Genomic DNA, 17,777 nt, shown 5'->3' with positions numbered 1-17,777 from the left:
AATTAAAACCTGAGCAAAAGACAAGAAGAGCCATTCATTGAAATATATAGATGGAAAATTCCCATATGAAAAGATGTTCAGCATCAGCAGCCATTAGGGAAATGCAAACTGAAACCACAGTGAGATCTATCAGAATGACTAAAGTAAAAAGTAGTGACAACACCAAATGCTGGTGAGGATGCAGAGCCACCAGACTCCTCACAGATTGCTGGTAGGAATATCAAATGTTGCAACCACTCTGGAGAACAGCTTGACATGTCCTTAAAAAATTAAACATGCAACCACCCTCCATTCCAACAAATACACTCCTGACTATTTATCCCAGAGAAATGAGGACTATGTTCACCAACCTACACACAAATGTCCATAGCAGCTGTACTTGTAACAGCCAAAAGCTGCAAACAATTCCAATGTCCTATGAGGGTGAATGTTTAAACAAACTGTGGTACATCCATACCATGGAATGCTACTTGGGGGGGGGAAAAAAAAAAAGGTACACACAACAGCCTAGAAGAATCTCCAGAGACTAAAGATATTGAAAAAAGCCAATCCCAAAACAAAGGTTTGCATATGTATGACTCCATTCATATAACTTTCTTGAAATGTCAATGTTATAGAAATGAAGAACAGATTCGTGTTTGTCAGCGGCTGAGGAGGGAATGGGGACAGGAGGCAATTAGGGGTGATCATCAAAGGACAACAAGAGGGATCCCTATGGAGGTAGAAATGTACTATATCTTTATTGTATCAACATCAATAACCTGGTTGTAAGATTGAACTATAGTTTTGCAAGTTGTTACCATTGGGGAAAACGGGTGAAGAATATAAGGGATTGCTCTGGGGTTTCTTATAAGAGCATTTAAATCTATAATTATCTTAAGTAGATGGTTTAATGAAGAAATACTAACAGTATCAAGTGCTGACAAGAGTGCGGAAGAACTAGAATTCTCATACATTGCTGGTGGAGATGTAAAATGGTAGGTACAGCCACTCTGAAAAAAGTTTGGCAGTTTCCTATAACGTTAAATATACACTTTACCAGCCCTAGCCGGTTTGGCTCAGCGGATAGTGTCGGTCTGCAGACTGAAGGATCCCAGGTTTAATTCTGGTCAAGGGCACATCTTGGGTTGTGGGCTCAATCCCCTACAAGATATGTAGGAGGCAGCCAATCAATGATTCTCTCTCATCATTGATGTTTCTATCTCTCTCTCTCTTCCTTCCTCTTTGAAATATATATATATATATATATATATATATATATATATATATATATATATATATGCACTTTACCATATGACCAACAATACCACTCCTGGGTATTTAATATCTGAGAGAAATAAAAACATGTTCACATAAAAATCTGTACATGACTATTCATAGCAACTTTATGTGTAATGGCCAAAAACTGGAGACAAATTGTCCATCAACAAGTGAATGACTAAACCAACTATAGTACAGCCATACAGTGAAATATTACTCAGCAATGACAAGGGACAAAGTATTGATGCACATAACCATTTGCAATAATTTCAAAGGCCTAATGCTGAATTAAAGAAGCCAGCCCTCAAAAGTGACATACAGGATGAGTCCATTTATATGATATTCTCAAAAAGACAGGACTTGGTGATCAAGAACAGATCAGTGATTGCAGGGGTTAGAGGTTAGGGGAGGATGTGACTAAAAAGGGGTGGCACAAGAGAGATTTGGGGCTGACGGAACTGTTATGTATCTTGATTGTGGTGGGGGTTACATAAATCTACATATGTGTTTAAATTCATAGAACTTACACCAAAAGGAAAAAAGCCAATGTTACTGTATGATAATTTTTTAAAAAAAGATCCCTTTCCTCAACTAACAGCTCTGTGTCAGAAAGCTACCACTTGGCCCTGTGTTGGTCTCTTCTGTGCTAAGAACAACCTGTGCAATCCCAAACTTCAATCCTGCCTGGTTGAAGAACAGAGAAACAGAGCTGTTTAAAGGCTGTGTAGGGAGCTGTGAACCACTGCGAGTAAAAGATTAACAAAATCCTTTCCCTTTCTCTGCAAATTGGATAGTGGGTTAACTTTCTAGATTTTTTTTTTTTTGAAACCTGATAACAGTGGAATATCAGCTGTGTTACCAGCCAATATTGGTTATACAATATAATAAAAACGGGCCTGATTCACCCTGGTTGGTGTTGCTTAATGGTTAGAGCATTGGCCTGGTCAAGGAAGGATCACAGGTTTGACCTCTGGTCAAGGGCACACACCTGGGTTGCAGGTTTGATCCCTGGCCTGGGTTGGATGCGTGTGGGAGGCAACCAATTGATGTGTCTCTCTCGCATTGATGTGTGTGTGTGTTTATCTCTCTCTCTCTCCCCCACCTCCTTACCATCCCTTCCACTCTCTCTAAGAATCAATGAGAAAAAAAAATATCCTTCAGTGAGGATTAACAACAACAACAAAAATAAAAAACAAAAATGTAAAATGAGCCCGATTAGTATACTCCGACTGGACCAAGAGGACTGAACGAAAACCAATATCCAGCGGAAGCCCTAGCTTCAGCTTCTCGGAGCACAGTGATCTTATAACTGGGCGCGGCACTGTTGGACACTGCAAGCAAGAGTCAAAGAAAATGGCAAGAGAGCTTGGTTCCTATTTGGGAAATGAGGCTTCTAAGCCTAGCGAGCTCCCGGCCTGTCTGCATGATCTAATCTTAAATCTGGACTGCCATCCCGAAGACCAAAGAGTCGCCCCTGGACTGTGAGCGTGACTCGGTGAAGAAGTGCCAGCATGCTATGTTTCACCTTTCTAAGAAAAACCAGTGCCAATAAGGTCTGCTGTAGTCATGTGAGTATGAAATGACCAGTTAAGCAAAAAATGACCATGAATGGGCCTTGTGGATAGATTCAGGGTCCCAAACTAAACTGAGTCTTTTGGAACCATACTGAGTTACACATCTGTCAGGTAAGGTAAGTCTGTGGGTGAAAAGGCTTCGATTCTTCCTTACCTTGGGGAATTTGCACAAGGCCAACACTTACACCTGCAAGTAAGTCCCCAAGAAGCCACTCCTTGAATCGATACAAACACATCCACCGTAGGAAGGGAAAGATTGTAAGCATGCAATTTAGGAACGTGTCCCATGAGCATCTGTGAGAAAGAAGAACAGAGACTTGGTTAGTTCTCCAAAGAGAAAGCCCACAGAGCCAAGAAAAGACACGGTACAGAATTCTTCCCACACCGCAGAGTTCCTCATTCGCATTGCCAACGCTCTGATAGACGTGGCCAAGCTGTCCCATAGGGATAGTAATGCTCATGGAGTTGTGAGAGTCAAACATACGTTAGTTAAATTACTTCTCTTCTGAGCATGAAAGAAACAGACATTGAAGCTGTAGCTATGCATTCTAGGAGGTTTAGCAGCATCACACTAGATGCCCCCTCTTCTGGGTATGACACCCAAAAATGTCCCCAGACATTGCTAAATGTTCCCTGGGAGACAAAATCGCCTCCAGTTGAGAGCCATTATCATGCCTATAACAAAATCTAAGTCTTATAAGTCCGGAGTATAAATCAAGTATGTGTTTTTATTGGATGTTTAAAAAGATATAAACTTACCAAGTTTCCAGTGGAAAATGGACCGTTATTGATTTCTCTTGATAAGGACAGTTTTCTTTGTATGTGATATTGGTGGTGGTGGTGAGGAATTAACACATTCACATCATTCCCATATTCTAAATTTTTACTGAACACTGACTCTATGTGGCTTTGGCCTATAATATGTAGAAATTTATAGAAAATATAGGATATGAAGTTACCATACTTAAGGAGTTAGTCATGTAAATAAAAAGCAGTAAAATAAAGACTGTTATCCTTTACTCCAGTAGATATCAACCAGAAGTAATTCTGTTCCCCAGGGGACACATTTTTTATTGTAATGATGGGCATCAAGTGGGTAGATGCAAGGAATACTGCTAAACACCCTAAAAGGTACAGAACAGCTCTTTATGAGAAACAATTGTCTGGTCCAAAGTATCAATGATACTGAAATTGAGAAAACCTATTTTAAACTTTAGATCATCTAAAACAGAAGAATGACTATCAATCAATCAATCAATCAATCAGTAAAACTAGTTTGGTTTTACATTGATTTTTGCTACCTACATTTTAGTATGAGCTGAAAGCAAAGAGTATGAAGATTTTTCATATATGAGCTGTAGTTGGATAACTGGGCTTTGACTGTAGCAAGGCTAAGATGTATGCTCAGAAGAGAAGTAATTTAACTAACGTATGTTTGACTCTCACAACTTCATGAGCATTACTGTCCCTAAGGGCCAAAAAGGTCAGTAGTAAGTGTGAGCAGAGCTGGGGCTAGAAACCAGGTCTCCTGCTTCCTAGTTTAGTGTTCCATCCACTCAATTGCTGCCACATTTCCTATCGACAGCTGTCAAATTCTGCTCAGGAGCCAAGAGCAAGACCACTGGTTTGAAAGGAACATCATATCGCTATTTATACGAGTCCTGGGTGTAAGGCAGGTGCTCTGTCCTTCTATGGAAGTGAGTAAAGCATGGCATTGGGACAATTTGTTTCTTCTCCAAGTCCAGTCTGCCTTCCTCTCCTGCTCTCCATGTGCCACTTGGCAAAAGACTAGCTACCGTAGGCAAAGTTATCAAAGCTCTTTAGCATGGCAAAGTAAAATGAACATGGAATAATGAGGATCTAAGACTGAAGAAAATCAAGGTGGGTGTTAGAGGAACAGCCATTGAAGCTGTAACTAAGGCATCTTAAAAGTGAGGAATGTAAGTCAATGTGACAGCAAATGGGAGATTTTGACCAGGAAGAATGTATTTTCAGTTGCTAACTAAGAGGGAGAAAATGGGAAAAGAGATTAGATTTGCTGCAGAAAGGAAGAGATTGAGTTAAAAGATTGTGAGCTGTTGTGTGTTTTGTTTTGTTTTGTTTTGTTTTGTTTTTTTAAACAAAAACTCCATGTATACTCCATGTGCTTTTTATTTACTTGGTGCTTTACAAATACTTTTTAAACCCTCCCAAATTGAGAAACCTTTAGCATACTCATCGAGAAAATGAGAGAGAGGGGGAGGGCACAAATAAATAAAAACAGAAATTTAAAAAAAGGGGTTACAACCAACACCACAGAAATACAAAGGATGATAAAAGAATACTATGAACAATTATATGCCAACAAATTAGACAACCTAAAAGAAATGGATACATTTCTAGAAACATACAAGCCTCCAACACTGAACCAGGAAGGAGAAAATATGAATAGATCAATTACTAACAATGAAATTGAAGCAGTAATTATTATTATTATTATTATTATTCCCAAGAAACAAAAGTCCAGGACCAGACAGCTTCACTGGTGGATTCTACCAAACATTTAAAGAATAATACCTATTCTTCTCAAACTATTACCAAAAAAATTTGAAGAGGCAGAAACACTTCCAAATTCATTCTACATGGCCAGCATTGACCTGTCACCAAAACCAGACACTTTAAAAAAAAGAAAATAAAAAAGAAAGAAAATTACCAAATAGATGTGAAAATTCTCAACAAAACACTAGCAAACAGAATTCAACAATACACTAAAAAGATTATATATTATGATCAAGTGAGATTTAACCCAAGGATGCAAGGGTGGTTCCATATCTGTAAACAATTAATGTTATGCATTACATCAACAAAAGCAAGAATAAAAATCATATAATCATCTCAATAGATGCATAAAAAGCATTTGACAAAATTCAGCATCACTTATGACAAAACTCTTAAATAAGTGGATATAGAGGAAATTTACATTAACATAATAAAGGCCATATATGACAAACTCACATCATAGTAATGGTGAAAAGCTGAAAGCTTCTCCTATAAGATCAGGAACAAGATAAGGATGCCTACTCCTATCACTGTTATTCAATACTAGTGACCTGGTGCACAAAATTCGTGCGTGGAGAGGGGTTCCCTCAGCCCAGCCTGTACCCTCTCCAATCAGGGATCCCTTAGGGGACATCCCTCTCAAAATCTGGGACCTCTGACTCCTAACTGCTCACCTGCCTGCCTGCCTGATCTCACCCCCAACTGCCCTTCCCTGCTGGCCAATTTGGTTCTAATTGGTTTGTTTCTATGCCAGTCAGCATCAAAAGCTCTGCGTCTGAGGAGAAACCAAGATGGCAGCATCAGTAAACACCTAAACTGCTGCCTCACACAACAATTTCAAAACTATAACTAAAAGACAAAACATCTATCACTCAGAACCACAGGAAAGCTGGCTGAGTGGAAGTTCTACAACTAGAAGGAAAGAAAAAAGAGCATTGAGACGTGCACAAGCGCTGAAAAGCTGAGGTTTGGAGGTGCGGGAATAGGGCTGGTGGCAGGCAATTGCAGGTGCTGCTTTTTTTCAACTTGAAGGGAGACAAGCTTCCAATTACTCTGAACTCCAGTTTCTGGGGAGACACTGGGGACCCAAACTCCTATGGGGAGAAACTGGACTGACAGCTATTAGGTAGGAAAGTGAGGGTGACTTTCTTGCAGAGGTGAACCCAGCAATCATTGTTTACTGCGCTGGAGTGCAGGATGCGGGGACTTGGAAACACAGAAACACAGAGATGGCTACCTGGCAGCCATTGCTGTTTGTCACACCATAACCTAGTGATGCCCTGAGACTCCGCCTGCACAATCTACACACCCACCCAAGCTCCAAGCAGTGGCTTTTGCATATAAATGGCCTGCCCTATAGCAGCTTAACCAAACAAACTGCAGCTCCAGTCAGACAGCTCCAAAACCTCCAAACCCCAAGCAAAGAGGAGAAAATAGTAGTTCTCGCTGTAGCTCCTGCTGGGTGGCCTCAGACAGTAGCTGAATTGTACCTCACTGGAGATCCAGAAGCCAGTGTATTTAGTGGTCTGTGTGAGACGACACCAGATTTCAACTCCTCTCATAAGGGACACATTCAAGAGGCAGACTCAGTGAGCACAAAAGCCCCACTGAAACAAGTCCTGCCCCATAAGTGTGTCTCCAGCACAGCAATTCTTTCATTATAGACACAGTGGGTCCTCACAGCCAATTGGCCTGGAGGAATTCCTCCCAGTGACACCAGCAACAATCAAGACTTAACAACAACAAGACTGTACACACACTCCACAAAGGGGGGGCACCAAGAGTGTCCACCTCAGGTAACTAGGAGGCTGACCCATTGGACGATATAGGAGACCTAGCACACGAAGCCACCCTACCAATTCAGGGAAGCAGTGAAAATGAGGAGATGAGGAAACAAATCACAAACAAAAGAAATGGAGGAAAACAAATGACTGGATATAGAGTTCAAAACCATGGTTATAAGGTTTTTCAAGAATTTCCTAGAAAAGTCCAATAAATTTAATGAGACCCTCGAGGATATGAAAAAGGACCAACTAGAAATTAAACATACACTGACTGAAATAAAAAATATTATACAGAGACCCAATAGCAGACTAGAGGAACGCAAGATTCAAGTCAAAGATTTGAAACACAAAGAAGCAAAAAACACCCAACCAAAAAATCAAAAAGAAAAAAGAATACAGCCAGGACCGGTTTGGCTCAATGGATAGAGCATTGGCTTGGGGACTGAAGGGTCCCGGGTTCGATTCTGGTCAAGGGCATGTACCTTGGTTGCGGGCATATCCCCGGTAGGGGGTGTGCAAGAGGCAGCTGATCGATGACTCTCTCTCATTGATGTTTCTAACTCTCTATCTCTCTCAGAGCCTTCCTCTCTGTACAAAAATCAATAAAATATATTTTTTTAAAAAGTGGGGGGGGGGAGAGAAAAAAGAATCCAAAAAGTTGAAGATAGTGTAAGAAGCCTCTGAGACAACTTCAAGCATACCAACATCTGAATTAAGGGATGCCAGAAGAAGAGAGAGAGCAAGATACTGAAAACCTATTTGAAGAAATAATGACAGAAAACTTCCCCCACTTGGTGAAAGAAATAGACTTTTAAGTCTAGGAAGCCAGAGAACCCCAATCAAAAGGAATCCAAAGAGGACCACACCAAGACACATCATTAAAATGCCAAGAGCAAAAGACAAAGAGAGAATATTAAAAGCAGCAAGAGAAAAACAACTAATTACCTACAAGAGAGTACCCATATGATTGTTATAAGATTTCTCAACAGAAACTATGCAGGCCAGACGGTAGTAGCAAGAAATATTAAAAGTGATGAATAGCAAGAACCTACAACCAATATTACTCTACACAGCAAAGTTATCAGAAAAAGCTAAAGGAGTTCATCGCTGCCAAACCAGTATTATATGAAATGCTGAAAGATATTCTTTAAGAAGAGGAAGAAGAAGAAAAAAGTAAAGATAAAAATTATGACTAACAAATACATATCTATCAACAAGTGAATCTAAAAATCAAGTGAATCGAAAATCTGAGAAACAGTACAAACTGGTGAATATAGTAAAATCAGGGGCATAGAATGGGAGTGGATTGATAATTTTCAGGGGGAAAGAGGTGTGAGGGGTACAGGAAGAGACTGGACAAAAATCATACATCTATGGATGAGGACAGTGTGTGTGGGGTAAAGACAGAGAGTGGAGTGGGAACTGGGTGGAGGGGAGTTATGGGGGGGAATCTTTATTGTTCAGATTATTACAATTGTTCAATTGTAATAATCTGAACAATAAAGATTTATTAATTTTTTTTTAAGTTTCACTTCCTAGACAGCCATTGGCTCCTCACAGTTCACCCAGATTTGATTTTGATTAGTTGGTTTGTATGCCAGTCAGCATCTCCAGGCCTGATGAGAGAGGCGGGGCTCATCAGCAGCCCCCATGGAGGCCTGGAGGGAAACAGAGGTGTGGTTGCTGGCAAAGTCTGGAGAGAGAGAGGCAACAGCTGATCAAAAGCTGCCACAGAGACTGTGGATCAGATTCTGCCTCTCTCTCCGGGCCTCTCTGGGCCTGATCCGCAGCCCCCTCAGCAATCAGTGCTGGGTTGCTGCATCCTCATCAGGGGCAGTCAATGCTGGGTTTCCATGGCAACCCAGCACTGACTGTAAGACTGACTTCCAGTTTCAGTTAAGCCTTCAGTTGGTCGATACGAACCCTGGGTTTTTATATATTAGGATGGTATTGGACGTCTTAGTCACAGCAATCAGACAAGAAAAAGATAAAAGGCATCAAAATTGGAAATGAAGAAGTAAAACTGTCACTATTTGCAGATGACATAATACTATATAGAGAGGACCCTAAAGACTCTACAAAAAAATACAATTAATAAATAAATGCAGTAGAGTAACAGGATATAAAATAAATATCCAAAAATCGGTGGTATTTCTATACAGTAATAACAAATTATCACAAGAAGATATTAAGAAAACAATTCAATTAATATTTGCATCAAAAAGAATAACATACCTTTGAATAAATCTAACCAAGGAGGTGAAGACCCATACTCTAAAAACTATAAAACATTGAACAGCACACAAAAAATGGAAGGCTATATCATGCTCATGGATTAATATCTTTAAAATGTCCTAAAACAATCTACAGATTTGATGCAATTCCTATTAAAATATCAATAGCATTCTTCTCAGAACTAGAACAAATAATCCTAAAATTTATATGGAACCATAAAATACCATTTAGAGTCAAAGTAACCTTGAGAAAGAAGAAAGTTGGTGGTATTATTCTTCCTGTCTTGACTATAATAATCAGAACAGTATGGTAGCAGTACAAAAACAGACACACAGATCAATGAAACATAATAGAGAGCCCAGAAATACACCCTCACTTGTTTGGTCAATTAATCTATAAAAGGAGGCAAAATATACAATGGAGAAATTATATAGGTATAGAAAAACCTTGGTATATAATGGACTAGTTTAGGCAAAGGGATGTCTGTTAAAGCCGAAAGTCCATTACATAATAAAGTAGGTTTTCCAAATATGTATGTTAGAAAATTGACAATTACACCTGTCCATTGACATATATGAATCAGGAGGTCATATTTTGATTCCCAGCCAGGGCACATGTTCAAATTTCAAGCTCAGTCATAGTGGGGGGGGCATGCAGGAGGCAGCTGATCAATGATTCTATCTTATCATTGATGTTTCTATCTCTCTCTCCCTCTCCCTTCCTCTCTGAAATCAATAAAACATAAATCTAAACAAACAAACAAAAACCTGCTGCAGAAAGTCACACCATGGAAAAACAGAACCAATTACCACTCTGGCTGCAGTGAGCTCACACGCTAACTAATCATTCACCAAACACTGTTTACAAGTGGTGACTCTTTAATTTAAATATGTAGTCTATAGTTGCTGATATGTCATATTTATTTATGTAGGTAAAATTACTACAGTGTTGTTGTTTTTAAACATATGGTCTATTTGCTAAAATTTGTTTAAAATAAAAGTAATTAATAATAAAATATAGCCCTAGCCAGTTTGGCTCAGTGGATAGAGCATCGGCCTGCAGACCAAAGGGTCCTGGATTCGATTCCAGTCAAGGGCCCATACTTTGTTATAGGCTCCTCCCCAGCCTGAACCCTGGTTGGGGTTCATGCAGGAGACAACCAATTGATGTGTTTCTCTCACATCAATGTTTACCTCTGTCTTTGCCTCTCTCTTCCACTTTCCTTAAAAATCAATAGAAAAATATCCTTGGGCAAGGTTTAAAAAAATAAAAGCCTGTTAATAAATATAAGCAAATCTTGATTAAACACATTTTAAAATTAATAAGGTGTTAATTTTCACATATGACATATAGACTGGAAATTTTGTCTGTTAAATGGAGGTTCAAAAAACTGAGGTTTTACTGTAATAAACCCTTGACATCAGTCTTAGTAATAAATATATATTGATGTGTCCCTTGGGCAAGTGCAACAAAAGAAAAAAAATTAACAAATGGTACTACATCAAACTAAAAAGCTGTACCATGAAGGAAGCCACCAGCAAAATGAAGACAACCTACTGAATGAAAAAAGATACATATTCACAAATGATATAACCAATAAGGGGTTAATATTCAAAACTTTTGAAGAACTCATACAATTTAATAACAAAAAAGCCTACAATTGATTAAAAAAATGGATGGAGGAGCCCCAGCCAGTGTGGCTCAACTGGTTGGAACATCGTCCTGTGCACCAAAGGGTTGTGGATTTGATTCCTGGGCAGGGCACATAAGGGAGGTAAGTGATTAATGTTTCCATCAATGTTTCTCTGTCTCTCTCTTCCTCTTCCTCTCCCTTCCTCTCTCTCTGAAATCAATTAAAGCATATCCTCGGATGATTTTTTTTAAAATGAACAGAGGACGTAAAAATGCATTTCTCCAAAGAAGACTTAAAGATGGCCAAAGACATATAAAAAGATGTTTGTCTTCACTAATCATCAGAGAAATGCAAACCAAAACCACAGTGAGAGACCACTTCATACTAGTTAGAATAGTTATTATCAAAAAGTAAACAAACAGCCGAAACCTGTTTGGCTCAGTGGATAGAGTGTCGGTCTGTGGAATGAAAGGTCCCAGGTTCAATTCTGGTCAAGGGCATGTACATTGGTTGCAGGCACAACCCCGGTGGGTGTGTGCAGGAGGCAGCTGGTCGATATATCACTCTCATCGATGTTTCTAGGTCTCTATCCCTCTCCCTTCCTTTCTGTGAAAAGCAATAAAATATATATTTTTTAAAAGTAAACAAATAACAAGTGTTGGCAAGGATGTGGAGAAAAGGGAATCCTGTGCACTGTTAGTAGAACTATAAGTTGGTACAGGCATTAGAAACAGTATTGAGGTTCCTCAATAGACTAAAAATAGAAATACAATATGACACTTCTGGGTGTTTATTTGAAGAAAACAAACAAACAAAACATTCAAAAAGATATATGTAATCATATGTTCCTTGCAGCATTATTTACAACTAGAGGCCTGGTGTATGAAATTTGTGTACGGGTCAGGTTCCTAAGCCTGGCCAGCAATCAGGGCCGATCAGGTTCCCCGCCTCCCCACCTACTCCTTTTTTCCCCTTGTCACTTGTGTCTGCTACCACCCACCCCTGGTTCCCTGTTTTAGCCTGGGGGTTCAGCCCTGATCTGGCGATCAGGGCCTACCAACCAGGGGGAGAGACCAGGAGGTTGGTTGGCAAGCCCCATTGGCAATCAGAGTCCATGGCCAGGGGCAGCTCCTGAGTTGTCTGCCCCATGGTGGGCAGTGCATGTCACAGTGACCAGTCATTCTAGTTGTTTCATCCTAACGGTTACTTAGGCTTTTAGATAGATAGATAGATAGATAGATAGATAGATAGATAGATAGCCAAAATGGACACAACATTGGTGTCCATTGATAGAGGAATGGATAAAGACATGATGTAATGAAATATTACTCAGCTATAAAAAAGAATAAAATCCTACCATTAAAGGATTTCAACACTGTATTATGCTAAGTGAAATAAGTTAGAGAAAAGCAAATACCACATGATTTCACCTGTATGTAGAATCTTAAAAAAAGAAACAAACAAACAAAAACACACACAGAAACTAACAAACAAAGCAAAACAAAACAAAAACCGATTCACAGAAACAGAGGCAAACTGATCATTGCCAGAGGGAAGGTGGCTAGAGGGGGGATGAAAAAGGTGAAGGGGAATATCTATATATATAAAAGCCTAAGTGATGGTTCAAATGTTCGACTGTTCGACGGTTTAACCAGCAGCTGTTACGTGCAATGACCACCAAGGGGTAGACGCTCAACACATAGGCATAGAAACATGGAACAGACTGATGACTCTCAGAGGAAAGGGGGGAGAAGGGAGGGCTGGAGGAGATTAACCAAAGATCTTATATGCATACTAGAGGTCACTGGTGCACTGGGGGGGTCCTTCAGCCTGGCATGTGGGGACTGGGCAGAAACCACAGTCTGACATCCCCCAAGGGGTCCCGAATTGCAAGAGGGTAGAGGCCAGGCCAAGGGAATCCACAGGTGCACAAATCTATGCACCAGGCCTCTAGTAGTTAATAATACTGTGGTAACTTTGCCTGGGGACTTTGTAAGATATCTAAATGTAAATCACTATGTTGTACACTGGAAACTGATATAATACTGTATACCAACTATACTTCAATAAGAAAAATGAGTAAATCCTCACAATCACCTTATGAAGTAGGTGCTATCACCATTGCCATTTTACAGGTGAGGAAACTGAGGCACAGTTGAATTGGATAGCTTACCTAAGGTCACACAGCTGGGAAGCAGCAGAACTGGGATTCAAACCAGGCAATCCGGCTTCTGAGTCTTGCTCTTAACCACAGTGCCTTTCAGGTAAAATTCAGAATTGGCTATAACTGTGTGTTTCAGAAGTAAGGACTAAGAACTGAGAGGCAGAACTGGTCAGATTTACGTGTTCAAGGGCTGGGCAGGGGAAGGAGAGTTAGAACCTGCTTATGATGAGGGATAAGTCAGGAAAAGACGATCCTTTTACAAAGACAAAGCCAAACTGGCTCCCAAATGCCCTGTTCAACACATTCTGAGCCATGGTGAAGCAGAGAAAGTGAGAGTAGTGGTGTAAGACTGGGAGGGGCATCCAAGACCACAACTTGCAAAAGGCAGGATATGGATAAAGGAGAGTGCCTCAGAGAGAAGGAAGTCTGCAACAGGGCTGTGTGGAGGCCTTCCTCATTTGTCACCCAACACATGCCGATTGTGGGTGATAAATCCAGAGTGTGAGTGAAGGCAGCTTGAGAATTAGGGTTAATATCATGATGTAGGTCACGAAAAAGGGGTTCCTAACCCTAGGTCTATGGACCCCCTGAGACTCTAGATAAAATTCATGGGATATGTGAATTTAGAAGAAAATATATCTTTATATTTACTAACTTCCTAATTGAAATTGAGCACTTCTCTCAATTATGAATGTTAACAACAAACCAGAGTAGTATCAGCAGAACTTGATTTTGTCACCAATAGAAATCACAAACATTTTCATATTACATTAAAATTGCTGCAAACATATTAAAAATATTATTTGTATTCATGACCATTTTAAAATTATGATAGCCACTAGGTATACATTATTAAACAACATACTTTTGGGATTTTCATATTTTGGTAAACTATGTGTAGAAAAACTGGTTTCTTTATTATTTTTACCAGAGGCCCAATTCACAAAATTCGTGCAAGAGGAGACCTTCCTTCCCCCGGCTGCCAGCACCGGCTTCCCTCTGGCACCTGGGACCTGGGCTTCTTCGCAGCCCCAGCTTCATCTGGAAGGTCGTCCAGAAAGACATCTGGCCTAATTAGCATATTACTCTTTTATAATTATAGATGTATTTTATGCATTGAAAATAATTCTGGCCAAGACCATTCAATGGGAAAAAAATAGTCTCTTCAATAAATGGTGCTGGGAAAATGAGATATCCACATAGCTATGAATAAAGTTGGATCCTTATTTTATACCTTACAAAATTAACTAAAAATTAATGGGTCAAGGGTCTAAATTTAAGAGCTAAAACTATAAAACTCCTAGAAGAAAATATAGGGGGAAATCTTCATGATCTTGGATTTCACAACAATTTTTTAAATATGATACCGAAGTCACAGGCAACAAAAGAAAAAAATAGTTAAATTGAATTTCATTAAAATTAAAAACTGTTGTGCACCAAAGGACACAATCAACAGAGAAAAAGACACCCTACAGAATGGAAGAAAATATTTTCAAATTACATATATGATAAGTGTTTGATATTCAGAACATATAAAGAATTCCTACAACTCAACAACAGAAGAAAAACCACCTAATTTTTAAAAGGGCAAGGAAGTAAGTAGACATTTCTCTAAAAAAGGTACACAAATGATCAAGAAGCACATGAAAAAATGTTCATCATATTTAGTTGTGATGAAATGGTAAAACAAACAAATAAGCAAAATCCACAGTGAGATACCACTTCACACCTACTAGGATGTGTATAATTTTTAAAATGGTGGATAGCAAATGTTGGAGATGGTATAGAGATATTGGAATATTTCTACATTGCTGGTATGAATGTACAATGGCGTAGCTTCTATAAAAATGTCTGGCAGTTCCTCAAAAAGTTAAACATAGAATTACCACATAATCCAACAATGCTACTCCTAGGTATATACGAAAAAAAAAAAATTGAAAACAGGGACCCAGTAGATACTCCAATGCCAATATATATGGCAGCATTATTCACAATAACCAAAACATAGAAACCACCCAAGTGTCCACCAGCAGATGAATGGATAAACAAATGTGCTGTCTACATATAATGGAATATTATTAGCCATAAAATGAAGTACTCATTCATGCTACAACATGGACAAGCCTCGAAAACACTATGATAAGTGACATAAGCCAGACATGAAAGACAAGTACTGTGTGATTCCACTTAAATGAAATATCAAGAAAAGGCAATTCATGGAGACAGAAAGGAGGAGAGAGGTTACAGGGCTGAGGGCAGGGGCAAGTGGGGAGTTATTGCTTCACAGGTACAGAGTTTCTGTTTAAGGTGATGAAAAGTTTTGGAAACAGATAGTGGTGATGGTTACACAATATTGTGAATGTCACGAATGCTGATTTGTACACTTTAAAATAGTTAAAACAGCTATGTTAGTGTCATATATTTTATATCACAGTAAAAAGAAATTATGCAAAGGTTCATAAGCTTTACCAGATTGCTAAAAGTGTCACAGCACAGAAATAGGTGAGGTGCCTCTGAACTGTGGAGCCTACATGGTCACAGCGGGTATCACAGGAGGAGGGTCCCATGCTAATGATCACAAGTACTACGTGGGCACAGCTGGGTATGAGTGTAGAAGGATGCCATTCTCTATCACTAATTAGTCCGTCATGGTTGCTTTTGGTTGTTGTTGGTAAGAGACTGGTAATGGTGGTCAATCAAACAATTTATTTACTAAATATCATCCCTAGATGCTATGGGGGACATCCAAGAAGTTTACAATCAAGAAAGTGCTACAAACCCTAGCCAGTGTTGCTCAGTGGATAGAGCACTGGCCTGAGGACTGTAGGGTCCTGGGTTCAGTTTCAGTCAGGGACATATGCCTGGGTTGTGGGCTCAATCCCCACTAAAGTGCGTGCAAGAGGCAGCCAATCAATGATTCTGTCATCATTGATGCTTTTCTCTTTCTCTCTCCCTCTACCTTCCTCTCTGAAATCAATAAAAATATTTTTTTAATAGAGAGAAGATGCTATAAGACAAAGCGCACACGTGCTCCCTCTCCCCCCCCCCCCACACACACACAAAAAAAAAAACCTGAAGAGAAATCATAATCATGCTGTTCTGATGACAGGGATTCAGAGAAGGAAGACAGAACTAGGCACTAAAAGGAGTCAACTAGAGTAATGGTGCTGTCAGTTTGTGGCAGGTAAATGGCCACACACACACACCTGCACTGGACATGGTGTTGAAAAGTGGTGATGTCAATGTCCAAGTTCCCAGAGGTGCCAGACTTCCTTCTGTAATCCTGTTGAAAGGTCTCCTCATTGTACACATCTCGCTTAACATCATACGAGACAGAACTTTCCCTGTATCTAGGTTCAAAACCGTGAGAGCTCGTTGATAGCTGCATCATTCCTGGATAGATGGAAACAGACAAACAGAAAACAATTTTAAAAATATAGACCCCTTTGTAAAATTTCCTTATGATGATACCTTACATTTGCATAACACATTGCAGTATTATAAAACTTCCTCATGTGTCTTGTAGTTTTATACTCAAAACTTACCTATAAAGAATGCAAAGTGAGAATCAGTCTAATTTGGGGAAACCAAAGCCCAGAAGTTTTAAACAGAGTTGACTGTTAAATAATTAGAGTCAGAACTGGAACCCAGGTGTCCTTCTAGGAAGCCTGGTTTTCTTTATATGCAGTTATGTTGTAGAGAAATGATTATAAGGTAAAAGTCAGTATAACCCCCAATTTTCACTAACATTCTAAGGGTTAAGTGGTCAGTCAATACAGTATCTTCTAACTCCTCGATGGGAATCACACACATATCATTACCCCTTTACCTTTCCTGTTCTTCCTAGCAACTGCTCATCTGACCACTGTCGGATTCCCATACTAAAATGTAAGTCTAAGAGACTGAACTTTGGCTGTTCATGCTGTATTCTCAGAGCCCAGAATAGTGCCTACACTTAGTATGCCCTCAACAAATATTTTTAAAATATATTTTATTGATTTTTTACAGAGAGGAAGGAAGAGGGATAGAGAGTTAGAAACATCAATGAGAGAGAAACATCGATCAGTTGCCTCCTGCAAATGACTACACAGTATCCAATAGCAGAAAAAGAACTGCACAGATTCTCAGGAGAACAGACTTCTGGCCTTAGCTGTTTTCCTAACTAGCTGTCTGATTTGGGGACTAGTTTCTTAGAAAATAAATTTCAGTTTCCTTGTCCATAAAATGTCATAGTTGGATCAAACGATATCCAAGGGCCACTATAAGCTTTAAAACTCTAGTTTTAAACTCTCAAGACAACGAGGAGGAGGAGTTAATGATGGATATAGATCCACCTCTGAGAGAAAGTAGAACCATTCTTGATAGTCTGTGTTTTTAAATAACAAAAAAGGCATAAAATCTAAAATTCTTCCACATAGCCCCATCAGTGTGGCTCTGTGGTTGAGGGTCAACCCATGAACCGAAAGGTCATGGTTCAATTCCCAGTTGGGACACATGCCCAGGTTTTGGCTTGATTCCCAGTGCAGGTGGCAGCTAATCAATGATACTCTCTCATGATGTTTCTATCTCTCTCCCTCTTCCTTCCTCTC

General features: G+C 39.5%; 1 protein-coding gene across 1 annotated transcript in view; it reads right to left on the bottom strand.

Moving 5' to 3' along the window:
• Window positions 1-16,602, bottom strand: part of SLC26A8 (solute carrier family 26 member 8) — an 84,024-nt gene extending 67,422 nt beyond the window's left edge. The window contains exons 1-2 of the mRNA XM_036415154.2: window positions 16,395-16,602; window positions 2,989-3,128 (exon numbers count right to left, since the gene is read on the bottom strand). Of these exons, the coding sequence (XP_036271047.1) occupies window positions 2,989-3,128; window positions 16,395-16,579 (325 nt within the window). The 5' untranslated portion in view covers window positions 16,580-16,602. The remainder of the gene's footprint in view (window positions 1-2,988; window positions 3,129-16,394) is intronic.
• Window positions 16,603-17,777: the final 1,175 nt, after the last annotated feature.

The sequence above is a fragment of the Pipistrellus kuhlii genome, unplaced genomic scaffold (genome assembly GCF_014108245.1).
Source record: "Pipistrellus kuhlii isolate mPipKuh1 unplaced genomic scaffold, mPipKuh1.p scaffold_m20_p_5, whole genome shotgun sequence".
NCBI classification, from domain to species: domain Eukaryota; kingdom Metazoa; phylum Chordata; class Mammalia; order Chiroptera; family Vespertilionidae; genus Pipistrellus; species Pipistrellus kuhlii.
This window is presented reverse-complemented; position numbering and strand designations above follow the sequence as displayed.